The sequence below is a fragment of the Jaculus jaculus genome, chromosome 10, assembly GCF_020740685.1.
Source record: "Jaculus jaculus isolate mJacJac1 chromosome 10, mJacJac1.mat.Y.cur, whole genome shotgun sequence".
In the NCBI taxonomy this organism is placed as follows: domain Eukaryota; kingdom Metazoa; phylum Chordata; class Mammalia; order Rodentia; family Dipodidae; genus Jaculus; species Jaculus jaculus.
In genome coordinates, this window is record NC_059111.1 from 54,706,094 (window position 1) to 54,732,962 (window position 26,869).

Genomic DNA, 26,869 nt, shown 5'->3' on the forward strand with positions numbered 1-26,869 from the left:
AAACAAGGTTGAAGGTGAGGACCAACACCTCAAGTTATGCTCTGATTTCTACATGTGTTCTGTGGCATGCGCATGCTTATATTCACACACATAAACACTCATATATCATACACACAAAAGACCACCATCACATTTTGTCTCAATTTTGTTTGAAAAGTATAAATCACTATGACTGTCCTAGTGTGTTTGGTCTGTGATAGCAAAATATACTGATGAACATAAATATATTTCTTATATTTCTACAGGCTTAGAAGACCTGGACCTATCAGCCAACAGATTTGTTATTGAGTGAGGCCTTATTCCCTCTGCTTCACAGACAGTGCTACATTGGTGTGCCCCCATACAGTATAAGGGGAGAGCTAGCTCCTTTGGGCCTTTTCATAAGGGCACTAATCCCATTCAGGGATTATTAGTCATTATTACCTAACCACCTTCAAAGTTACCAGTTTTTAATACCATCAGCTAGGTTTTATCACTGTGATGTTATTTCAACATAGGAATTTAAAAGCACAAACTTCAGATTCTAGCCAACAAAGACTGAATACATGATAATTCATTCATGGCATAGCATAAAAACACACAAAACTGCAGCAAATGCCTCCCTTTCTAGAATCTATCCTGACTCAATTACCAAAAAATCAGTTCTAATCAAGGTCTGAACAAACTCCATTCAGTTCCCTTTATCTATAGGTATTTTTTTTCCAGTGGAAATTCAGTATTTTTATCCCTATTTTAAAACTTTGTGAATATTTTTTGATAAAGGTATGTGTTAAGATTATTTGATAATGTTTGAATGGTATAAGTTTAACAAGTCTGTATTTAGGGTTTTCAATATCTTGATTGCAATGGCTTTCAGTTATTTTCATATATACTCGCAGTACATTTTTATGCGTCTATACATTTTTATGTTTTAAAACATAGTTGATCTGAATGCTTTGAGTCTTATTGCTCTTTTTAACTTATCTTACAAAGATTTAGATGTGTATTTTCTGCCTGTGAAAGGTCAGAGGAAAATGATAAGAAAGTCATTTTCCTCTGCCTCTTAATTTAAAGTCAATAGCCTCTTGGCTTTTATAATCCTTCCCCAATGTCTCAACCAAATACTACAGTAGAGTCCAACAAAGTAGATACTTTGATATAAAGACTAAACCTGGGCCTGTGGTATATATACTCAGAGTGTTCAAATCCAGACACTATCAGGAAAGAACTGTGAAGCATCGTTTTTGTGAGATACACTATTCTTAAAGGCCACAGTGATAATGAAATGAATTTGGGTTTTGAAAGAGGTTTCAGCAAAACAATTTCAGTCAAACTGATTAATAGCTCAAGAAACTGAATATACTCATCAACTGGGAGGAGGGATAGAGAAAGAAATGGAAATGATGCTTTTGCTTAAATTCATGATATTAAATAAAGAAATCTCTGCTTGAGGAAAGATGATAACTCATTTAAAAGAAGGTTCTGGCAACTTGCAGATCAGCTGAGCTGTCATGTAGCATAAACGTGCTGTCTGTCCCTTTGCTGACTGTGCTGCTTTGCACAGCTCTGCTCATGAGGAGTTGTGGGGAAGGGAGTTATAACTGCAAGATGAAAAGGCATAATGGCATGAAAGAATAAGAGGCAATGGGAGATGGATCATCCCAGCTTCACTGTGATGCTCAGTAGCTTCCAACCTCAGACCTTATTTCATTGTTTTTTTTTTTTTACTTTGCAAAGAAAGTTTAACTCAAGGATCTCACTGATATTATGATTTATCTATTACCAAAGTAAAAATGGCTCCCTTTGTCTGCTTTCTAACAAGTTCTTTTTGTGATCCTTTTACTGAAATTTGTCATGTTTTTTGAAAGAGTACTTTGGACACAGTACTTAGGTCTATATTATTCCTAACAATAGGAGACTCTTTTCTCATCTACCTATGATCCTGAGTTGAAGTTTAGGGAGTAGAGAGGGGGCACAATCTATTTAGGAATATTACAAGTCCATGGTAGAAGTCATTTAGTCTTCCCAAGGAGCAAACTTCATTAGAAAACAATATTCACCACAGTTGCCACAGAGAGCATGCGTTGTTTTCATCTACAATGTCTCACACCCTTCTGATCCTTTGCGGAATTAAAAACATACTTTTATCAGACCGAACAAACAGGCTGGCATGTTTTCAATTGTAGACAAGTAGGCATCCCAGATAATGTGCTTCTTCCTCTCAAGTTCCCTTTTCTCTCTGGTAAGACATTTTCATTTTTCAAGGACTGGGGAAGTTTTGATGGTTTTGCAGACTATCATTATTCAGAAGCCTGACAAATATCACTACTATTACAAACACTTCTGCCTTGCTAGTCAAGAAGGAAAATTCCTAGTGTGGTATCCCGGAACTGCCAAGGTCTCCCTTTTAGACTTCTTGGTCAACAAGAGGCTTCTGAAAGCCAAGTGTCTGATTAACATCCCTTTTCCTTGGAAATTTTCAAGTTTCAAATAAATCCTCGTCAAAAACAGCCTCTAAGAAACTTGGCTATGACAACATTTCCTTTCTGTTAATAGGAAATCTTTATTCATTCCTGCAGCTAAAAACAATTCTATTTAGTTCAAGACAACTGTGGTTCCTCCTGTTCTGAGCCCTGAGCTCCCCCTGGTGCCCTAATGCAAAATTGATTTAAGAAAAAGCTAAAGGTTGGCATATTGGACAATGAGGTTCAGCAGCTCCCTAAAGCAGCTGTTTACACACTTTAGTTGCACTGCAATTAAAAATAATCTTTTATCAAGATACAGATGAAGAATTCTGGCATGGATGTCTCAACATTTTAAACTAGCATTTCGGAAAACCAAGAAACAAAAAAGAAGTGAATCTATTTCTGAAGAGAAAAAATGAGTGAAATATCTGGTTGTAAGTCAATACAAATGGCCCTCCAATTTTAATATGCATCACAGTTGCTTTATGTTTTAAAAAAATATCCCTGTGCTCAATATTCTATGAGCCTAATAAATCAATTTTTTGTGGTTTTTCAAGGTAGGGTTTCACTCTAGCCCAGGGTGACCTGGAATTCACTATGTAGTTTCAGATAAATCAATTCTTTAAATAGACACCCAAAGGTATTCTCCTTCAGGTAATCTTGAGAAACCTTGGCAAGGACAATTAAGTTCCCTAAGTAGGAAAGATTTCCAGAGGTCAAAAGAGAAACTAATTTTTTTTTCCCTCCTCATGAGAAAAAAACTCAGTTTCCATCCTTCAACCTCATGGAACTATTTTTTGTTATTACATTAAAATATCAAAATAAACTTAAGAGTTAGACAGTGATTTATTTTCAAAATCTCAGACCTGGTCTTAAGGAATAATAACTGCTTGAAGCAGACCTGACTGGATGGGGCTTCAGTAGTCACCTGGTAGACTCTGAAAGGCCAGCACAAAGAGGTTAGTTGCAAGTTATGAAGAAAAACCTCAGGAGAGGTTCAGAACAAGCACTTGAACATTGGACTTTGCAGGGGAAATCAGGGATTGAAGAAAAAGCCATGTTCCTGTCACTGGAATCTCTGACCACATTTTCCAAAAAGAAAGGGGTTTGCTGTGGGGACTCTGGCCAGGAAGTGGCAGTGGGGTCCTCTGAAGCTTCAGAACATCAGTCCAGCCCTTTTCTTCTCACTACTGTCTATGACTGAATTCTCCTCATCACATTCTCCTCTCATCTTGAATAGGTGAAAAAATAAATAGCTGGTAGAGCCACATCAGCCAGAGAAGCAGGTGGGGAGAAGTGAATATATCAGGGTGCCATGCATCTCAAAATAAACTGCCACCACTGTTCTCCTCTTTAGGATACACAAGTAGTTTGAGGTTTAGACTACTGTTTTAAGATCCAAGTATAGCACATGCAGGAGAGCCTAAAACATCTAAAATGTTAGTGCGAAATTATCAAAAAACAAATTAAGTCATTTTTCTTTTTTAAAAGTATACTTTGCAGTCAGAGAAGAATGTTAATCAACCCATGATCCAAATATACTTTACTCCTAACAAGACTAGAAATATTCTATATACTGAATGATAAAACTGAAAAAAATATATTTAAGTTTCCCTTATGCCATGAGAATAGGGCTTTAAATTAATAATTTTCTAATACCAGGAAATTGCAAGAATATTGCTAGCACAGTTCTAGTATTTCCATCCAAAATTAACTGCATTAATCAAATATAGACTCAATGTCAATCAATTAAATGATCTTTCTTATGTTCTAAAAGTCACCTGTATCTTGATTATTCTCCTACCATTACTTGGAAACATTAACAGCAGAAAAGGGATCCTAAACATTCTCTGTACTAGCCCCATCTGCTTCCAAAGAAAGGAGTCATGACTCAGAGGCTCTATTACTTAATACAGACCACTTGGCCAATTAATTGTTCATCTAGTACCAGGAACCAGGAAATTTTCTATCCAGTTCTCAATAAAATTTAAGGCAAACAGTGAAAATAAATACAATGATACCAACAATCTAATTGCTTCTTGACTAAATAATATTCAGAAGACAGACAATTAAGGCAAATGAGACCAGGTATATCACGAGGGAGGCTGGGAAGTACAGAGATTGAAAAGGAACTATTCTAAGTAACTGTACTCAGGCATATCCCTGTTACAAATATCCAGTAGTCCTGTTGTTCTCTTTACTTTGTTTCCACAAAGAATATGTTTTAAATAGTAATATTATAGGGAGGTTGCTTTCAAAAATAATCCATAGGAGAAAAAAGAATACCTGGGGACTGAAATCACACCTGCACCAAGTTTTGAAGGATTACACCTCATTTTCACAGCTGTTGATCGGCCATTGATACAAGATGTTGTGGTTGTGGAAGACCTATTATAAAGCAAACAATTTTTTAAAAATTCAGGTACAATACAGACTGCAAAGACAAAATATTATGTGACTAACTGTTCTCATGCTGTGTGAACACATGGAAAAGAAAAATATAAATGCTTACTAATAGAGAACTTAAACACAAATTCAGTTTATTGACTTTTACTGCATATTAAATGTTCACAATTTTCCTAGGTAAAATGATTAGTTATCATCAATGCAGTTAGCAAATCAAGATTATAGTAAAAAAAAAAAAAACTTTTTAAAGTTAAAGATAATAGGGGCCAAATTTACTTAGGTTGATGTTTTGATGCATAGATTAGAAATAATTACTGCCTAGACAACTATTCAATTGTCTAAAAGCATATAAGTCGTGGCTTTTTTGCTTCATATAATCACTTGATGGCCAATTTTAATCTATTAATTACAATTTATTTAGGAACTTTTAACACAGAAAGTAAAACAAAATGTGTGTGTGTGTGTGTATGTGTGTGTATGTAAGATAGTGCATATAAGAAATATCTTCACTTACTTATAAAAGAAATGCACGTCTGGTAATTGGTTTGGAGAAACTGGAAACATATCTTCTTTGATATTAATATTTTGCAAAGTAGTTTCAACTGTTACTCCTAGATGATGGGGGAAATGGCAAAATAAACTGTTAAACAATATGAAAAAATTTAGATTTATTAGTCTCTGTATATCTGAGTAGTATGACAACTGTCATTTCATCAGAAATAGTGTATTAAATTAATGCATTTCTATTAAAGTAATAAACTTTCTAAAGACTCCAGAATGAAATACTATAATCTTCAGCCTTTTAATTCAGTTTAAGTCATTTCACCACCCTGGGCATGTTTTTTTCTGGAATCTGTTAAATACACTTTGTGGTATAGATGATTTCTAAAGTAACTTTGAAATAGTTCTGTTATTTAAAGACTTTACTATAAAAATTGCTATCTTCTGCTGAGGTCTGCTGATCAAACAAGGATGCTTTGCTGTTATAAGCTCTTTGCTCACATTCTGTCTAGACTTGGGAAGGAAAACCTCTTGATTCAGAAAGGACAACTTCAGCACAAAGAAACTATGAATCCCCCTCCCCCCAAAAATTGAAAAAGTTTGTCCTAATAATTTCCAGAATAAAATACCAAAATTTTCTTGCTGTAATAAGCAGAAAAGTTAGGTTGCTTTGTTTTTGTCTTATAGGGAAAACAGTGGCAGAAACAAAACTAGCAATTAAAACAGCATGTGTTTCCAACAGAATCTATAAAGTGAGTGGGCATCTGGCAACTAACCTTGGTGCTGAAATTTGAAATCGATTCCTCTGGCATCTGAGCAAGGGTCTTTAAATCTGGTTGCACATGAGAATTGCTGATAAGACTAGCTGAAACCACAGATTCCTGATCTTCCCCCTGGATATTCTGATAATAGATTCCTGATCTTCCTCCTGGATATTCTGATAAACCTTATTCCTAGAATCACTTGAGGCTTCTATTCTTAAAGCTTTCCTTTTCCCTTCAGGGCCACAGTCAGAAGGGACACATGAGGACAAAACTGAGCACCTCACCTTTGCTACTAGGATACTTCTGGCACGAGAGTAACTGATATGCATATGATTTAGAGTATGTGTACTTAAAGGCTGGGGATGTAAATGAAGGTTAGAGCGCTTGCCTGGCATTCACAAGGCCATGGGTTCAATCCCAAGCACCCCATAAAAAAACAACTTTAGACTAAGTTTCTTTCATGCTACTATTTTGCTTTTATATGCTTTAAAAACTGTTTTCCCAGGTGGACTCAGCGGCACACACCTTTAATTCCAGCACTCAGGATGCAGAGGTAGGAAAACCACCATGAGTTCAAGGCCACCCTGAAACTACCAAGTTAATTCTACATTAGCCTGGGCCAGAGTGAGATCCTACCTTGAACCCCCCCCCCAAATTGGTTTTTGCCTCTTAAATTCATAAATACTCAAATGAAAAGGATAGACTCTAAGAAAACATTAGGTCAACCATGAGTTAATCTTCTCAGAATTTCAGTAGCAGAATCTTCTACTGTCCAAGGTTGATTGTGGGCTTTTCAACCATTTTGTAAATGACAATATAGAACAACCGGAAGATCTTAACCATCTATGACATACACCAATGCAGCGACAAATTACTGTTGTGATAATATTAAAAAATGTATGTACACACCATTAGCCCAAGAAAGCTCACCTAAAAATGTGTCTGCCAGGATGATGGACTGAGATGACAAGGCTGCTCGGAAACCCTTACTCTCAGAAGGAATAATCGTTGACTGGCATACAAATGCTCCAGCCAAACTTGTATAATCATCTGACCCTGCTACCATTTCCTTTACTGTAAAGTCTGATATGTTGTTGGTACAGAGAGCCATCTTCTTCCCCTACAGAGCAAAGATACAGGTAAGAAATTTGAGGGTAAGTCTTTAATGGGAACCTCAGCTTGTGACTCTAAAAGCGGGTTGGCTTTCTCCTCACCACAAACATACTGATATAACTGATCTAGGATGAGGCTTAGACCTGGTGTTTTTGAAAAGTTCTCAAGGCAATTCAAATATTTAGCCAAGTTGAGAGCCACTGCAGTTATGCCAGATTCACTTTTCTTCCCACCATAAGCACCATCTGTATTGGAGGAAAGCCAGAGAACATCCATGTCATCAATGAAATGTTCATTTTATAGGCTCACAAAGCACTCAGAGAAACCAGCAAACTAGTGGTGAGGGTTTTAATGCCACAGGGGAAAAACAACTTGTTCTTCCTTCTCCATTGTTTTGTTCCATCTTGTTCATGGGCCTAAGTGTGTCAGAAAAATAATGTGAAGTCTGAAGAAGGCAGCCTAACATATGGCTAAATATCCTAGGATATCTGCATTCTAAACAGCTGATCACTGCAAGTTTCTATTCACCTACACTTAGATGCAATGATGCACATCCATTTACAAAAGACAGGAGAATACAAAGAGTTAACTTTTCAGTCAGAGGTCAGTGGTATTTACATAGTAAGTTTGAATACAATTTAGACCCACTGCAAATTATTTTGACAAATAAATGTAAGCAGAAAATGGGAAAGGCTTTTGTTAACCTTGAACTCTTACTAGAAGGAAGTAGGAATGGAGAGGAAGACAGAGGGAGAGAAAACCTCAATACACCAGCACCGCATCTCAAAGACTTGGGTTTGGGTGTGTGCCTTGAGAGTCTAAAATCCAGATTGGGTTGCTCCTGGACGTATGGACATTAACCATAAATATTTCTCCCTGTGCCAGGCTTTTCACAGATGTAATAGGTTTTTATTAAGCTTAAATTATACTGGTGAAGCTGAGAAGAAATAATGGGAAATAGTAAAGAGAGAGTACTTACTAAAGAAATGGAATCAACAGAGAAAAAAGGAAAATAAATTCAAAGAAAGCTGTGTGTGACTCACACCTGTAATTTCAAAGCAAAGAAGCTGAGGCAGAAGGATCTCCATAAGTTCAAAGCCAGTCAGGCCTATATAGTGAGTTGCAGTCAAGGCTGAGTGACAGAGTGAGCTTCTCAAACAAAAAACCCAAAGACAAAAAAAAGAAAAAACAGAGAAGACAGAAGATGAGAGAGACAGTAGTAATATGGAAATATAATTTAGAAATGTGGTAGAAAATGAAATTAATCTCATTCACTGTTCCAACATAGCACCTTTCATGTAACAGATATTTAATATATGCTTACTGAATGGATAAGTGACCAACGAACCAGTGTACTGAATCACTGCCTGTAAACTCAGGTCAGGACAAATGCATACCTTGTAAATTTTATAAATCTCTTACTTGAAAACTTCTGTAGTAAGCAGTTTTCAAGTAACAAATTGTCATAGTATCTCATAATTAATCAGAAAATAAAGGACTGAATATAACTAGAGATATGGAGGAAATGGTCAATGGTTTCTATAGTATGTATGCATATATGTATGTATATACACAAAAATACAGACACACTTTCCAACCACACCTCACATGGCAACAAAAATATCAGTCATACAATGTTTATACTCTCTCTCTCTCTCCAATTATCAGTATATATTTCTTCCCCCAAAATAAAATATATTAAAGGATGCTACATCATCAACTGACATTTGACCCTGAATATCTCCTTTTCATTTTGGACAAACATCCTCCTGTTAGGTTTTTTTTTTCCTTTAAAAAGAAATAAATTTAGGGCTGGAGAGATAGCTTAGCAGCTAAGCGCTTGCCTGTGAAGCCTAAGGACCCCGGTTCGAAGCTCAGTTTCCCAGGTCCCACATTAGCCAGATGCACAAGCACACATCTGGAGTTCGTTTGCAGAGGCTGGAAGCCCTGGCGCGCCCATTCTCTCTCTCTCCCTCTACCTGTCTTTCTCTCTGTGTCTGTCACTCTCAAATAAATAAATAAATAAATAATTTTTTAAAAATAAATAAAAATTTAAAAAAGAAATAAGTTTAATAATATAGATATGATGACTCATTTATGGAGCACTGGCAAAGCACTAATTCTGGGAGTGTATGTGAAGGTGCTTACAGAGGAGTGTGGGTGGGCTGAGAAAATGTCTGCCCACAATGTGAATAGGCACCAATCAGTCAACTAAGCTCCAGATAAAACAAAAAGGGAAAGGGCAGGATTCACTCTCCTTCCTTGGTAGGAGCACGCTTCTCCCAGCAAGGATATTAGAATTCCAGGATCCCTGGCCTTCTAGGAACTCCAGCATTTATACCACCCCTATATCCTATATCCTCAGCCATCTGTGGCTCTGAGGCTTTTAGACTTGGGATGAGCCATGCTATCAGCATCTCATCAGGGTATCTATCCTACAGACAAGTTGTCCTAGCACTTCAGCCCTCACAACTATGAGTACCCCTTCCTCTCCCATGTGTGTATTATTTTCTAGCTCTTGAGAGAACTCTTACTAGAAGGAAGTAGGAATGGAGAGGAAGACAGAGGGAGAGAAAACCTCAATACACCAGCACCGCATCTCAAAGACTTGGGTTTGGGTGTGTGCCTTGAGAGTCTAAAATCCAGATTAGGTTGCTCCTGGAGAATAAAGCTGTCAATGTGATAGGAGATTAACAGAAGATTGAAATAAATCTCAGTTCCTGAAACTGGTTCCCATAGAGATGCTATTGGTCATTCAACACAGGGTATATCTTAGAATTGAATATATCTCTATCTCACCTTGAAAGCCAGAACTCACCTCATGCCCACACAAACTGATATTAAAGAAGTGGAAATATTTCGTTCCTTTGGAGGTAAAGCTGGGACCATTCATCAGTGAGCCCACACTGCTGAGGTTGCTAAAGTCATAGTGTAAACTCTGGTTTTCTTTTTCATGGTAGAAAAAGCAGTCACTGTAGCAAACTGAGTGGTCCTTCATTAAAAGATGAAGAAACATGATTTTGCAGAAAAGAAAACTGTGTTTACAAAACTTTCTAGGCATAAAAAGTTTTCAGTAATTTTTTTTAGTTATACTTTATCACACTAATATAGGGGATTTTAACCTCTAGGTTTCTCTCAGAAAAGTTCAGAAGGCTCAGAAGGTTTCTAAGTCAGAAAAGTTTCTCAAATTAATTTTTCATAGTAAGATAATTTTAGGAACTGGGGAAATGACTCAGTGGATAAAGCAGTCACACAACTCTACATGCCTGATTTCAAATTTTTTAAACCCCATATTAAAAAAAAAAAAAAAAGGCCCGGCATGGTGGCACATGCCTTTAATCCCAGCACTATGAAGGCAGAGGTAGGAGGATTGCATAAGTTCGAGGCCACCCTGAGACTACATAGTGAATCCCAGGTCAGCCTGGGTTAGAGGGAGACCCTACCTCTAAAAAACAAACAAACAAAAAAGCCTGAAGTTATAGTGGGCTTCTGCAATCCTTATGAGAAGGGAAGTTGACACAGAAGTATTTCCTGGAAGCTGACTAGCAGAGCTGTGAACAATGAGAGACCCTGCCTTAAATGAGGTAGAAGGCCAGGACTGAACCTGAAAATTGTCCTCTAACCTTAACACACACATTAAATAACTGTATTTTAATAAATAGTAAAAATGTCCTATTTACACGACAGTAAAATTTTTCCTTCATCTGTAACATAGCATTTCTCATTCTTTACATTTAAAATGTAACAAGATATACCTGTTGCTTCCCACAAAATTCCTCTATCTAGCCTGTAAAAGCAATTTACTTGTTTATCTTGACATCCCAATGAATAAGAGATCAATTTTAATATTTTTGGGATGCATTCTTATTTGAGTGCGTTTCCTAATACTTTTATGTACCTAGTAGCTTATATTTTCATAGCACATATTCAGGTTTCAATTAATTTATAGGAAAAGAAAACAGGAAAGAGAATTTAAAAGTTTTTTCTTTTTAGAGTCAATGGCAACTCCCTATCTCCTGGAGAAGCACTAAGAGGAAGCCTTGCGTATCCCTACTAAAAATATGCTTTGGCAGGATAGCTAAAACACAGACCCACTTACTTGAGTGCTTTTACTTCCAGGCCCACAGGGAATACAAGCCTCCTTGCCATAGACTTGATGTATGGATAGATAGGTATCAGCTAGACATTCCTTGCATTGGTTGGTTTTCTTCTCAATGTAGTAGCCTGGGGGGCAGGGGACACAGGATGAGCCCAACTGTTCAGAACCAAGGGCACAGGCACGGCATGAAGATGCCACCCCATCCACAGCGTTGGTGGCTATGATAGAATAAATCTTCACCACATCATTGATGAAACGTCTGTTCTAGAAAGAGAACAGAAAGGAATGACTTCTGCCTTGGAGCTCAGCTGTATAGCAAGTTATATTTTATGTTGACATCACCAAAGTAGCTAAGCAGAATATTCCACCCTAATAATTTATATTTGACAATGGTTTAATGTCATTCCTATATAGTTCTTAAATCTTGACTTAAGAGCTAATTTTCACAGTAATGGATTCCAAGGGTTTTTCCACAGATGGCAGTTAGACTTGCCATAACTGACATAGGGATATTTATAGACTGCAGCTGGGAGAACTGTGGAGCAGCCTTGCCAACCACCATTATTTGCTTAGGTTTAAATCTAAGTCTAATGCTATATTAGGGTGTTGACAATATGAAAGGGACATCTTTTCCTCTCTCAAACACTGTGCAATAGTGATAAAATCATAATGCTTTTGGTGGGGGGACACATACCTATGGAGGTCAGAAGACAACCTCATGTGATAGTCCTTGCCTTCACCTCACTAGAGGTAGGATCTCATCATCATTCATCATTGTATTGATCAGGTTAGCTGGCCTCTGCCTCTCCTCTTACCACAGGCACACTAGGATTACTCAAGCTTACTCTACAGCATGTAGCTTTACATGGGGTCTGAGGATCTGCATTCAGGTACTCACGCTAGTGTAGCAAGCACTTTATCCACAGGGCCATTTCCCCAGCCCATACTACTTTTTTAGCCTTACTTTCCTCTTTAGCCCTTTCTCTAAGAACTATATTCTGATTTCTACTAACGGAATATGGAATAGGAAGCAAGATCCTGAGTCATGCCATATTTTTATCATCTTGTAAGACTGGGTGAATTAAGGTTTTGTTTTCATTAAGCACTGATTATCACACTATAAGTACAGAGTTACTTATGACTACCTAATGCTTTTCAACAGGGTTAAAAATTAAAAAAAAAAGAAAAAGAAGATAGAGCTTCATCACATGCTCATCCTCACAAAGCTACCATCTGCACACTCCTATAGAACAATTAGAGTCAAGCAAGATGTGGGGACTAGGTTCCCCCCACCCTGAAAAGAGAAATCTCACACTGGTGCTATAGCAACAAAGTGACTTCTGAGTAAGAGATGTACCTTGTTCACACCTTGCTAATGTTACATCTGTGGAGATTCACAAATAACATCCCTGCTACTACTGACACAGAAGAGGAAATTTACTCAAAGGAGTAGCTAATCTGCACATACACACATATCACATACACCACAATAATGTGGTGAATAATTTTTTATTTTTTATATATTTTTATATTTTATTTATTTTGTGTGTGTGTGTAGGAGTGTGAACACTCCTATAGAACCATTAGAGTCAAGTATATAGAGTCAAGTGTGGAGTATACACACACACACACAGACATATATATTTTTTTCACCAAATGAGAGAGTACCATAATGAAACATTGAAGTGCATTATCTGAAAGGCATTCTCTCATTTGGTGAATAATGAAAAAAATAATCCCCATCAGATAATGGCTGCTAGACAGATGTTATAATATTCAAATAAAGAAGAATAAAGTTATTAACCTTCTCAAAGTCACAGAAAGCTTTAAAGGTACTTTTAAAATTACAAAATTGAATTTTCTCTTAACATTTAACTACTGGATTTGCTCAAAGTTCAGCATAATTAAAAGATTAATTGCACCATTCCATCCATTTTATATATTCTTACTCCCCCAAAATGAAATTTTATCATTTTTAATATTTTATTTGCTTATTTGCAAGAGAGAAAGTATGGGCACAGCAGGGCCACTTGCAACTGTAAAAGAACTCTGGATGCGTGCCCCACATTGTGTATCTGGCTTTACATGGACATGGGTGAAGTGAACCTAGGCTGGCAGGCATTGTAGCTAAACACTTTTAACCACAGAGCCACCTTCCCAGCCCAAAAGTTTATCATTTTTATACCAATCTAGTATATAACACACAAGATGAATGACTCCAACACAAGCTGTCTTCTCCAGCTTGAGTGATAGTTTGTAATGCATCTCCAAAAGGTGGCATCATCCTTGTGTTTAAAAAGTAATCGCATGCTTAGAACTTACATCTTGACCTTGATTTGTTCTTTGAAATGCCCATGTAAATGTAAACGTTGCATTCTTGAAGATGATGTGGGTATATGCTTGCTTTTCTTTTGTTCCACCCCATGATTCCACCACATTGGTACTTTTTCTGTTAATATCCTAAAATAGTAGAACCATATATACAAATAAAGTACAAACTCAATATTAGTACTGTGGTAGTTTGAATAGATAGTCCCTAATATATTAATGTTTTAATAGTTTGTAATTTAGATCTGCAGCCACCTGCTGGAGAGGTGTTATTGGGTGGATCTTAAGTTGTGGTAGTGGATATAAAATTTTAATCTAAAGATATGCAAAGTGTCTAGTTCTACCAGAAGTTCTTAAAGTGTGTGGTGTAGTTTTGGCTTTTAGGCTTATGAATTTTCACTTTTTGTTGAGATGCCTCAAGGCAGGGCCAGATTTTTCTGCCATTATAAAACTTCCCTGGACCTATAAGCTTCAATAAATATCTCTACTTCCATAATGGTACCTGGTTTAAAAGTTCATCTCAACAAACCTAAAGCTGCCTGCTACAAAAGTTGGTACCAGAAGTGGGTGAGATAAACCTGACCATGTGGATTTTAGTCCTTTGAAGCTTTTGTTTGGGAGCAACAGGCATGGACTTGGTACTTACAACTGAAGATGCCTTCTGGAGCAGTAAGCGAAGTTTTATGGACTATTCTGATGAGAGTTTGAAAATGCTAAGTATAAATGGTATTAAAATTCAAGGCCTGGCTTTTGAGCATTCTAAAAAAAAAAAAAAATTGCAGAAAACTTTGTTAAAACTGGGCTACTGACATAAAAGATGGCTGCATGCTGCTGCCCAGGCCCAGAGAGTCTGATCAAGGTTAAATTTGTCATAGACTAATGTGCTTGGCTAAAGATATTGGACTAAAAGATTTAAGATTTTAAGTTAAAGAAAAAAACCTCACACAAGTTAAAATTACAGAAACTGAAACTGGTTTTAGGTTACTGAACCTGCCATTGTAAAACACATTAACAATCTTAAGGAAGATGGCCCAACTGCTTTACATTAAACATATGAATATCTATGACTACTGTTGTACTTGTAGTTAGAGTAAGTCAGGTAGGATTCATGGCTTTATCCACCTAACCTATAATTTGAATACTTCCCTCAAGTTTGCACAAGCTCTTTATTTATTCAGTAAATCAATAGATGTACTACAGTGTCAACAGTACTTGAAAAAGTTTCAAATCAAAGTACACCTAAGGACTGGACTTTTCTGTTTGTTATTTGTATGATTCTATTTTGGAAGATAGGCCTAGACACAATAGCTCCTAAGGAAAAGAAAAGGCTCCTGGATCCTCACTGAACTTTTTAAAAATCCTCCCATTTTTGTGTGGTACATCCTGTCAAAGACTATTACATAGATACACTAAATTCCCTTTGAATTAAGCTCACAAGTTACAGGTTCATCCAAGTGAAGGTTAACCATAATTTATCTTGTTCTCTAGCTAAAGTTAATATATTTTATTTCTGACCTTCTTAGTTAATTATAAGAATTAGAATAATCATAAAGAGTTGAGGTATTTTCAATACTATAATTAACACACTTGGAAAGCAAATATAATAACTAAATCATGCAATACATATCTAATTTATTAAAATTGAAATAAAGGTCAACTCTTAAACTTTTAAATTAGTTTTTCCTGCTGAACTCCTAATAAATGGTGTAGAAACTTGGATGGGCTTCCATTAGCTATGTAGGATATTATCAATAGAGTGGCATGAACTTAAGACATTTCTCTTTATAAAAATAAAACACAGGAATCAAACATGTTATTAGGAAAATAAATATGTTCTAAATTCAGTACATACCACAGATAAAAGTACTACGTAACCAAACTTCCAAATTGATATCATTTTTGTTTCTAAGAAGGAGCTCATTATATATAGTGTTTCATTAAACATTGTTCTTGGTTATAAATGGAAAGTATTCCTTTAATATAAATAATACCTTACATTTGTCAAGTATTATTATTAAATATACAAAGAACTGCTGATTGTTGTTTACCTTGGTGTCTCCAAAAATCCTTTGAGAAGACCAGTCATACAGAGAATGAAGAAAACTAGCACATTCTGCTATAAGTTAAGATCTCTGAGACTGATTTGTCAAAATAAACAATACATGATCTGGGCATGATGGCATACTATTACTGAACTTGAAATACTAGGACAGAAGGATCATGAGGTTACATTATTAGACCCTTGTTTCTGAAAGGAAAGATAAATTGATTAATTAGTTAATTAGATAATGTGTGACACTGACCTCAGGATGCCCTGGTCAAATGAAAGAGACAAAAACATTCATATAATTCATATGAGATTTTTTTTCCCCAAAGGGTTTTTTGAACACATTGCAGAGAGCAGTTAACTATATTTGAAGGAATAAGAGAAAGCCTCTCAGAAGGAGTGAAGTTTGAGCTGTCCTTCAAGTTTGAAGGGGAGTGCACCAAACAAAAGAACACATGGAAGGATATTCCAGTGAAGAGTGTTACCATACTGCAAATGAAAACAGAGGCAAAAGAAGGGACCATATGCACAGTTAATAGTTTGGTGACAGAGAAGGGGAAAATCATCCTAAAAGAATGTGAACTATATTCACAGACCATCATTTCCAAACTTTAGCATGAATCAGAATTATCATCAAGGTTTGCTAAAATGCAGCTTTCCAGGTCCCTTCCCCAGAGTTCCTCATTCAGTCAGAATAGAATGTGGTCCCAAAAGTTGCAATTCTAACACTTCTCCAGGTTATACTGATGCTGTTAGGACAAAGATAGTGATACTATACTTTAAAGATCACTGGGTAGGGGATGGGGCTATATTTGTTGATGATGCTTCTAGATGACAGAGAAGTGAACAGTCTAGCTGAGAGACAACAAGAATCTCACTTTAAGCAAAGATACTAAGTGTGATATAACAGACTGAAGAAATAAGGGGTCAGAACTAGGAGAACTGAAGGTTTATTAGTTGTGGTATAGATGGAAATATTGAAGATTATCCATGATCTTTTCCATTATGAAGTCAAAGCTTTTCTCCAAAATAAAATAGTCTGACTTCATCTCAGCTGTTACTAAACACAGCAACATTTTAAAATCTTCATACAACTTTTATATCATAAAGAAGTTGTTAATAGACTGAAGGTTTACTGAGGGAATAAAATTAACAAAAAAAAGCAGTAATATGAAATCACTAAAATGTTAAAACTTTAGCAAAACAACCTTTGAAAACCCATAAGAAATCTTGATGGATTTTAAATTGTTCCTTTGCTCAAGGTAGAATTAAAATTCAAATCACACCTATAAAATAAATGAACAAATTTATAACGTATGCATTGTAAATTCCTTTTGCTGAATGTATTAAATAATTTTCTTCCCCATGCTCCACACCTTCACTATTTTTTTCTATCACTTATTGATTCATTTTCCTTTTCTAATGGCTTAAATTGCCAAAAAGTAAATTATAGGAGAGGTTTTATTCTGAAAATTCCTTATATTTATGAAGGAATTTTCCTACAAATTAATATTCCAGGCCTTCTATCAGTCATCTGGGTGCCATGAGCTTACTCCTATCCATGAGGAATGTACACTTTCTTTTTAGGATTTATTGGACAAGCCTTAGTAATTAAATTTGACATCTTTTAATATTTATAGAAAGGTCTAAGAATGAAAATAAAGATGATTCTTACCCCAACTTACATGAGTAAATTCACACTTAAAAGAGGATAAAAAGCTTTGAAATATGCCTTCAAACATTACTTTTCTACTTACCACCATGAAGTAAAGAACACAGTCAGCTGAGCAGAGGGTCTCAAAGACAAATGTTATTCTTCCAAGTTCAGAACCTGTAGCTCCAGTCATAGATGTTGGTGGTCTACATGACAGATTAAAAGTCCAGCACCTATGTTATGTTCTGACTATAAGTGGAAACACATTTATCATGAAATGAAAAGCCATGCTCTTTTGTTCCTTAATGTAGTGCTTCCCCCAAAACACAGCTCTTTCCTGGTTCATCTGTACATGTCTACACCCTTGCTCTAATTCCAGGACTATACACTTGACTGTCCTGCTGTAATCCCATGTTGTTCCTAGAACAAGAAAAGGAGTCCTACTGGAAATCTCAACATGGGGTACTAAAGTAAAATGAGATAAATTAACTTGTAACATATTACTTTATAGATAGAACTGAGAAAATTAAAAGACAAAAAAAAAAACACTATTCCAATAAACTAAGATGAAGAATGCTTTATTAAGTATCCAAGAATCATGGTTATTATAGCTTTGGACATAATACTGCTAAAACTTCTCTGCTTTGTGAAGGAAGACAGAGCTAACATACTTTCTCAGTCACTATATTGTACAGATAATCTTAAATAAAATGCATTTCTCTGTGATATCTCATTATAAGGTAATTACTTCCCCAAGTTCTATAGGACAGCAGGTGAGAATACTCTTAGAGAAAGGAATCAGGATGGAGTTTTCTTACTTAAATCCTGGAATGTGTAAGCTCAAGATTAGGTAATCATTATCAGAGCCACCAGCTCCACTCTGGATATGATCTCCGGCCACTTCCCAACCTAAAATTGATCAAAGAAAATATAACTAGTAAAAATTCCATTAATGAATTACAAAATGTCTTGAAAATAGCTAACAGTAAAGAGTCAAATAAGGGATGGAGATATACTTAGCATGTAAGGTGCCTGCTTGTGAAGCCTAAGGAACCAGGTTTAATTCCCCAGTACCCACATAAACCAGATGTACACAGTGGTGCATGAATCTGGAGTTCATCTGCAGTGGCTATAGACCCAGCATGCCCATTCTTTCCCTATCTACTCTCTCCTCTCTCTCTCTCTCTCTCTCTCTCTCTCTCTCTCTCTCTCTCAAATAAATAAAACAAAATAATAATAAACATTTTTTAAAAAAGCAAATAAGTGTTCATGTGTTCATATTCAAGGTTATAAGTACTCAAAATGAATCTCTATTTTTGCTTCACATTTACAAACTGGATGCAAAAGCAGACATCAAGATACCAATAAATATACTCTTTTTCATAAAGTTATATAATATGAGAACTAACAGCTGTTTTCTCAATGAAACATGACCCTTCAAACTAAAACAGATTGTCTTTCTCTATTCTAATACACTGAGGTAGAAAATCTCACTTTGCAGGTAACAAATAGGAAACCAAAACTTCAAATTACTTAATTTTGAGGTCTGAAGTTATTTCTTACAGTTTTCTTCTCCCTAATATAACTCATTATGTGTTCACTTAACTTTTACTAAATGCCAATAACTATAAAATGCATAGGATAGAAAAAGAGACAAGGTCACCCTCATTGAAAAGATTGTTTGAGATAGGTACATAATAGGCATTTTATTTTTCATACTAAATTTTTGAATACACTTTGAATATTGTGCATGTTATGCTTCCAGTACATATCAACTCAGACTCGTGGTATTTCAAGCACTCAATGGCCACATGGTCACTGTACTTGACAATGAATCTTAAGGATATTAAAGCAGAGACCTGAAAGAAAGGCAGGTTGATGTTAGTAGAAACATGGGAAATACAGCCTTGTGCTTTGCTCTGGTTATAGATGACCATCCATCATAGTCATAATAAAAATAATAATTTCAAACTCATTTACCATTAAACTGACACACTCCAACAATTATAACTTCTTTTTGCATATTCTCTCCTAGCTTCTGTCTGTATGATTGGTTTTATAAGAGTGTCTACAACTTTGTATTTTTCTTTTTACATAAGAGTAAATCCCACACCTTTCATCTTTTTTTTTTTTTTTTTTTAGTTTAGTGAACCAGTAAGATTAGTGGACATTTTTTTATATATAATTTATATTTTAAAATTTCAGTTTTTGTTTTGTTTTTCGAGGTAGGGACTCACTCTAGCCCAGGCTAACCTGGAATTCACTACGTGGTCTTAGGGTAACCTTGAACTTGTGGTGATACTCCTATATCTGCCTCCTGAGTGCTGGGTTTAAAAGTGTACACCACTGTGCCCAACCTATATTTTAAGATTTTTTTGATCAAATTTCTATTTATTATAAACCGTTAAAGCTACAAACTTACTTCCTGTTGACCAAACATCCATTTCAACCATTTGGACTGTTTTTACCTTGGACAAATATAAAGGAAAATATAAATAACATTTTTGGTGTCTTTTCTATATTAGTATTTCTCAAAAAAAGCATTGTGAATACTTACTGGGTAACAAAGTAGTAAGTGACTCTGAAAATTAGCATACATTAAAAATACAGCCTGTAAGTAAGTTAGTAAGCGACGAAGAAATCAAGTATCGTCCTGAGAGTTAGACTGTTTTACATAAAATCAAGTACAAATTCCAGATAATTTGCACTAGCAAGTAAACACACACACACACATGCACACTTACATACAAACACAACTGCTTTTGATAAATTTGTTCAATTCTATTATGCAATCTTATTTTTCAACATCTTAAATTCCTAAATTTAGAATCCAATCCCAGAAAACATTTTAGGATGATAAACCATCATTCTTGACAATAATTATTGTACCTTTTCCCCTCTTCTCCCAGGGGATAAATTCCTAAATACAATTGTTGAAATAGAATTGATGGCCCAGAAATAAAAATATTCCATGTTCAGTATGTATCCTGTCTTTGTCTTTCCCTCTTTTACCCTGTGTTTAAAAAAAAATTATTCAAAACTGTTTTCTATTGTGTTTATAAATGTACCTTATTTCCCATATTCCAAAACCTGTTTACATTGGATAGACAACATAAAATTTAAAATATACAAGTTAATGAGCACATGTGTATACAATAATAGTAAACATAATATTGAGAAAAGTAGGCTGATCAAATATTAGTGAGCTGACAAAATTAAATGATGAATTTCAGTGTAAGGCCACCAAATTTAGAATACCTATTCCTAGCATCAAGTTTAAAAACAAATCCATAGGGGCTGAGACCCAGGTTCAATTCCCCAGTACCCACATAAGCCAGATGTGCAAGGTGACAGATACATCTGGAGTTCGACTGCAGTAGCTGGAGGCCCTGGTGCTTCCATTCTCATTCTTTCTCTCTCCCTCTCTCTCTCTTTCTCTCTCTTCCTCCCCCCCCCACGTCAAGTAAATAAATAAAATATTTAAAGACAAACATACCCATAGGTACTGCCTTTCACAAAACCAACAAAAATGACAGAATTTAGCAACTGCTCTATAGAACTGTGTCACATTTTCAAGTTTTCACTAAGTAGGGTTCATATATATCATGTTATGTAATTTTTTGAATATCAAAACCAAGATAGATATGGCAACATTTATAGGAAACAGACACAGCCAGACAGAATTCATATCCTAGGCAGGACAGAACAGAATGGCGTAAGATTTCATATGCTTAGAATAGTGTCTAATTTAAAACTTACAAAGTATTTATTTCTACTTGATATTTTCAAACTGCTGTTGACTACAGGTTACTGGAACTAGAGAATGTAAAGGCCTGGATAATAAGAATGACTATGATTGGCGCTCTTAGGAGGAAGCTATGACTTTACTATTTTTATATGAGAACTGGAATACCCACACACAGCCAAATAAGACTAAAGTTCCTCATGCACATATTTGGCATATTTTAAAGAAATGATTCTGGGGAAAAAATAATGTCTCTGCTGCCAAAACAAGTAGCCAGACATTCTAAACTCACCATTCATTCCATCGCACTTTGAATTCCCTACATTGAAGCAGGAAGTTTTCATGTTGTTAGGAAGGACATTCCACCATTTATATTCAAACCCAAGTGCTGGCTCTGTTCCTGCTGGACAGGGCTGGCACTCTGAGGAAAACAAGTAAGGATAAGAGTTACAATTAACTGCACCTGGACTGCTTTGGTTCCAAGCACTACTAAACTGTCACTAGCAAAGAGGGATGTGGGAGGGAGAAAGGGATACTACAACACAAATTCCCTTACAAATATATTGCTTTCTACTATATATGTTCATATACTGGAAAACAAGTGACTTTTCTTAAACAATTTATATGGTGAAGTTTATTAACCACAGGCAAAGTCAATTATCTTATTAAGAGAAGGTCACTGAGCCGGGCGTGGTGGTGCACACCTTTAATCCCAGCACTCGGATGTAGAGGTAGGAGGATCACCATGAGTTAGAGGCCACCCTGAAACTCCATAGTGAGTTCTAGGTCAGCCTGAGCTACAGTGAAAACCTACCTCAAAAAAAAAAAAAAAAAAAAAAAAAAAAGATTTCATTGAAACAGTATTGAATTTCATCCTGTGTTAAATAAACCTTTGTACCTCACAATTCTCTATATTCTTTCTAAGACTTATTCCTTTAAAAATTGAGAACAGGGTTAGAGAGATGGCTTAGTGGTTAAGTGGTCCTTAGACTTGCCTGTAAAGCCTAAGGACTCATGTTTGACGCCATAGATCCCACATAAGCCAGATGCACAGAATGATGCACGCACAATGTGTGCATGCGCTCAAGATGGAGCACGTGTCTGGAATTCGATTGCAGTGGCTGGAAGCCCTGGCACTTCGATTCTCTCTCTCTCTCACTCTCTCTTTAAAAAAAAAACAATAAGAGGGCTGGAGAGATGGCTTAGCGGTTAAGCGCTTGCCTGTGAAGCCTAAGGACCCCGGTTCGAGGCTTGGTTCCCCAGGACCCATTTTAGCCAGATGCACAAGGGGGCGCACTCATCTGGAGTTCGTTTGCAGTGGCTGGAGGCCCTGGCGTGCCCATTCTCAATCTCTCTCTCTCTGTCTTTTTCCCTCTCTCTGTCATTCTCAAATAAATAAAATAAATAATGAACAAAAAAATTTTAAAAAAAAGAAGAACAATGCCATAAGCCTAATGAGACTATTTTACTAATATATGATAGACATCCTACCCTTTGTTCCATCTGAAAACGTCCCAGGAGGGCAGGGGTGACAAGAGGATGACCCATTGTTATAAAATCCTGGGTTGCAAGGTGGACAATCCTTCTTCTCTCCAGAAGGGGGCAGCCTAGTAGCCTCCATCACATCCTCCCTGCAGATTTTGGGCTCTATCCACTTGTACATTATCTGTGTCTGCAAACAAAGAACCCAAGCAAGCCATATAACATCCTGACAAAATTACAAGCCATATAACATCCTGACAAGAAAATCGTTCCTAGGAAAAGTATCAATGACACCTCAGTTTAAAAAAAAAAAAAAACTATGATACTAGTGACAAAAAGAAAAATAGAAAACTTTCACTAATAATAAATGGGAAAAGAAACTGTTGTTTGGGAAATATCCATTGCTTTTATTTCAGATTTACCTTTATTTATTTACCAGAGGGAGGGGGAGGGAGAGACGGGGAAGGGGGATAAAATGGGCACACCAGGGCCTGTAGCCTTGCAAAGGAACTCCAGATGCATGTGCATCTGGCTTATTTTGGACCTGGAGAATCAAACGTGGGTCCTCAGGCTTCACAGGCATGCGCCTTAACCACTAAGCAATCTCTCCAGCCCGAAATATCCATTGATTTGCAAGTGCTTTTACTCTAAGACACAGGTAACTTTATCACACAGATAACAAGGACCTTATCACCAGTCTCTTGAAAATAAAGAGAGCCTGACTGCCAATATTGTATCTACTCATTTGTTTTCATCTGTAGCTGACAGTTTCTATGCAGTGACTTTTTTCTTTCTCATCTGAGACCTCCTCTGCTGCCCTCCTTTTTGCCAGCCACATTCTGTATCACCACACTTTCCCTATAGTAATACAAGGTAAAGGCTATTTTGAAAAGAATAAACAGAACTTCCTGTGCAGTCATAAATAGTCATAAACATCAGGAGTTGGAGAAATGGCTTAATGGTTAAAGCACTTGCCTGCAAAGCCTAATGACCTGAGTTCAATGCACCAGTATCCACATAAATCCAGATGCACAAAGTGATATATGCACCTAGAATCCCTAGCATACCCATTCTCTCCCTCTCTCTGCCTCTCACTCTTTCTCTGTACTTGCTGAGTCTTTTCAGTAACCTGATACAAGATTCCAAGAGGTAGAGCAACTCTGCAGAGGTGTTCCATGCACTCTGAGCCTAAAGGTAAAGGATTCTCTGTTCCCCACAAGAATAGTGTTGTAAACACTTTCAGCTTATATTTCCCCACACAGAATTCAGCCCATAGGCAACACAATAAAATAGCTGTAACTCAGCCAAGGTTTCTTAACTTAAAAACCATAAATACCACATGGGCTAGCTGTTCTACAACTAACTGATATGCAAAGTTAAGAAAAGAAAGCCTTTTAGTACAAATAGAATAATAAAACTTCTCTCTTGTAACTATAGTTTTCAAAAGAAACTAAATGTTTCATTCATCAAACATAGAACTTTTGAAAGTGTTCTTTTTCCTTAAAAAAAAAAAAAACACTTCTTCAACACAAAGTCTACTATTGAAACTACTGAACCAAAATTACAGGGAATTATCGATGTTTCTACTTAGTAGAAAGTCATATGTAGTGAGCTCTTAATAAGGCCACTCAATTTTATCCTCAAATATTCTTATGGAAGAATTGACTACCCTATGTGAAGAAGGATAGTAAGAGAACAGTTTAAAAGTAGATGTGTTGATAAAATGATATTTTTTTATTTTTATAATTCCTGTTTATTACATTCATTTTGTAGCTTATGTCATGACATACAAGCCATCCAGTTCACCCTCTGGTACTATCTGTAAAATAATGACTTCTCTAGTTGAGTCTTTCTAAGTAGCTGAAAAAAATTAATTAAATACCACATCCATAAAAGACTCTCAGCTTCCCTCTAGAAAGGCAACATTCAACTCAAAGGTTCTAAACAAATGAATCATCATTGTAGTAGAGAGACTGGATTTTTACATTTCTCAATTAAGGAGTATAGAAAACATTGAAAATCCCAGCCAAATCACTAATTTCCTGGCTTTCTTTTACACTAATAAAAAGGTGTGAACCGCTTTCTACATTTGGAGAATCACTGGTCCTCATATGGGGACTTCTTTGAGAACAGCAATTATTATTTTCAGGTCTGCAAACAAGGAAACACTCAAAATTAGAGCTATTTAATTTTCCCCCTTAGTCACATACAAATGGTATGCTCAAGTTGCATCATTTAAGGAGTGTCAGTTTGGTAAGAATGAAGAAAACAAAAGCAAAATGTACAGATGGGGCTGGAGAGATGGCTTAGCGGTTAAGCGCTTGCCTGTGAAGCCTAAGGACCCCGGTTCGAGGCTCGGTTCCCCAGGTCCCACGTTAGCCAGATGCACAAGGGGGCGCACGCGTCTGGAGTTCGTTTGCAGTGGCTGGAAGCCCTGGCGCGCCCATTCTCTCTCTCTCCCTCTATCTGTCTTTCTCTCTGTGTCTGTTGCTCTCAAAATAAATAAATAAAAAATAAAAAATAAATGTACAGATGTATTCTGAGAAGCCTAATAACCACATGACTTCCAATGTAAGCAAACAAAATAATTAAAAATTAGAAAATGTGGGCTGGAGAGATGGCTTAGTGGTTAAGCGCTTGCCTGTGAAGCCTAAGGACCCTGGTTCGAGGCTCAATTCCCCAGGTCCCACGTTAGCCAGATGCACAAGGGGGCGCACTCGTCTGGAGTTCATTTGCAGAGGCTGGAAGCCCTGGCGCGCCCATTCTCTCTCTCCCTCTATCTGTCTTTCTTTCTGTGTCTGTCGCTCTCAAATAAATAAAAATTAAAAAAAAATTAGAAAATATGCGCCACCTTTAAACACTTAAAAATTAGAAGCCAGATTTCAGGTGCTCCATAATAAAAGTTTTGTTTAACTGGTTCTGTTTCACATAGAAGATTCATTCTCTGTCTCTCTAATGGGGCAGATACTTCCAAGTTTAGCTGACTGGGAAAGCTAATAGTTAATATTAATGATGCTTAGAAATAGAGGGCTCATAGTGCAGGTGAAAAAGATAATAATTCCTTCTTTAGCAACTTGAGATGCAATTATGAAATTTTTTGTGACAGCAAAACCCTCTTAATAGAGTAAAATTTACCAGAATACAATCATGATTACAAAAGAACTACAATGTCCATAGAAAACATTAACACAGTGTTCTATAATTAGAGTGTGGTAAGTGTACCACATCTTGAATTGTAAGCAGTAGGTAGATGAAGTACATGGTATGAGAATTCTATCTCAATAAAACTTTAAAAATGCAAAACCCTATAGGTAAAAATGATATTCATGTAAATATGAAGGGTAAAGATCAGAGCATACAGATGCAAAATTAGAAAAAAGAAGTAAATCATTTTTCGAACATCTACACATATTTTCCAAACACAGTAAAAACATAAATATCATTATTTCACAGATACAGACATAGCTGAAGAACACTTCACAGTTGCCATTTTAATCTGAACCCGGGCTGGGATAGGACAATTCTTTAATTAGGAAAATGGTAGATCAACTACAGAGTTCATCTGCGTATTTTCCCTCTGGCTAAATGTCATTTACATGATAATTACTTTACATTTTCTAAGTGCAATTACACAATAATCTACCATGACTGAATTAGCCAAAGATGCAGAGCTTTTATTGACATAGTCTACTGGATAATCCAACAGTTAGAAGTTACAAGATGTTTTCATCCTGTGAGTTGTAGCATGCATTTTCAAGCTGTGATCTTCTGAATATGACTACTTCTGGGAAAGGTCGCTGTGAAAAAAATCATAGAAACTTATGCAGCACTCAAGACTCTGGGCAAGGATTTGAATATCTTATGTAAATCCAGAGCAGCTTTATGAAGTAGATATCAATATTAGCCCTATTTTACAGGTGACAAAAAAAAATCTGAGGCTTATATCCATCAGATAATTTACCACGACCTAAGTTGTGGTAGATTGGAAAGACAAATTCACAAAGGCAGGTTTCAACTCCTCAACTTCGGTTTCTTCTATGCTTTCTGCATACATGTCTGACAAATCTCTCATGAGCAAACAGGAGGGTAGAGATGGATAAAGGTGTGGAGGTCAACACTGATACCTTTCCCTCTTCATCACATGGAGTGTGGATCTGGAAGTAGTCTTTGGTGGTGCAGGGTGGGCGCTCCACACACACACTGGCTCCCTCCTCTGTAACACACACCAGACACACTGTGTCAATTTCCTTGTGATGCTAAGAAAAGACAAACATCAAAACACAAAA

The 26,869-nt window shown here is 36.3% G+C and overlaps 1 protein-coding gene across 2 annotated transcripts in view; it reads right to left on the minus strand.

The window, feature by feature from the left end:
• Elapor2 (endosome-lysosome associated apoptosis and autophagy regulator family member 2) overlaps positions 1–26,869 on the minus strand; it is a 202,778-nt gene that overhangs the window by 25,901 nt on the left and 150,008 nt on the right. For both annotated transcript variants that reach the window (XM_045160979.1, XR_006639358.1), the window contains exons 8-18: positions 26,708–26,796; positions 22,593–22,773; positions 21,394–21,522; positions 18,175–18,265; positions 17,460–17,562; positions 13,650–13,787; positions 11,328–11,591; positions 10,047–10,220; positions 7,046–7,235; positions 5,365–5,461; positions 4,731–4,832 (exon numbers count right to left, since the gene is read on the minus strand). In XM_045160979.1, the coding sequence (XP_045016914.1) occupies positions 4,731–4,832; positions 5,365–5,461; positions 7,046–7,235; positions 10,047–10,220; positions 11,328–11,591; positions 13,650–13,787; positions 17,460–17,562; positions 18,175–18,265; positions 21,394–21,522; positions 22,593–22,773; positions 26,708–26,796 (1,558 nt within the window). The remainder of the gene's footprint in view (positions 1–4,730; positions 4,833–5,364; positions 5,462–7,045; positions 7,236–10,046; positions 10,221–11,327; positions 11,592–13,649; positions 13,788–17,459; positions 17,563–18,174; positions 18,266–21,393; positions 21,523–22,592; positions 22,774–26,707; positions 26,797–26,869) is intronic.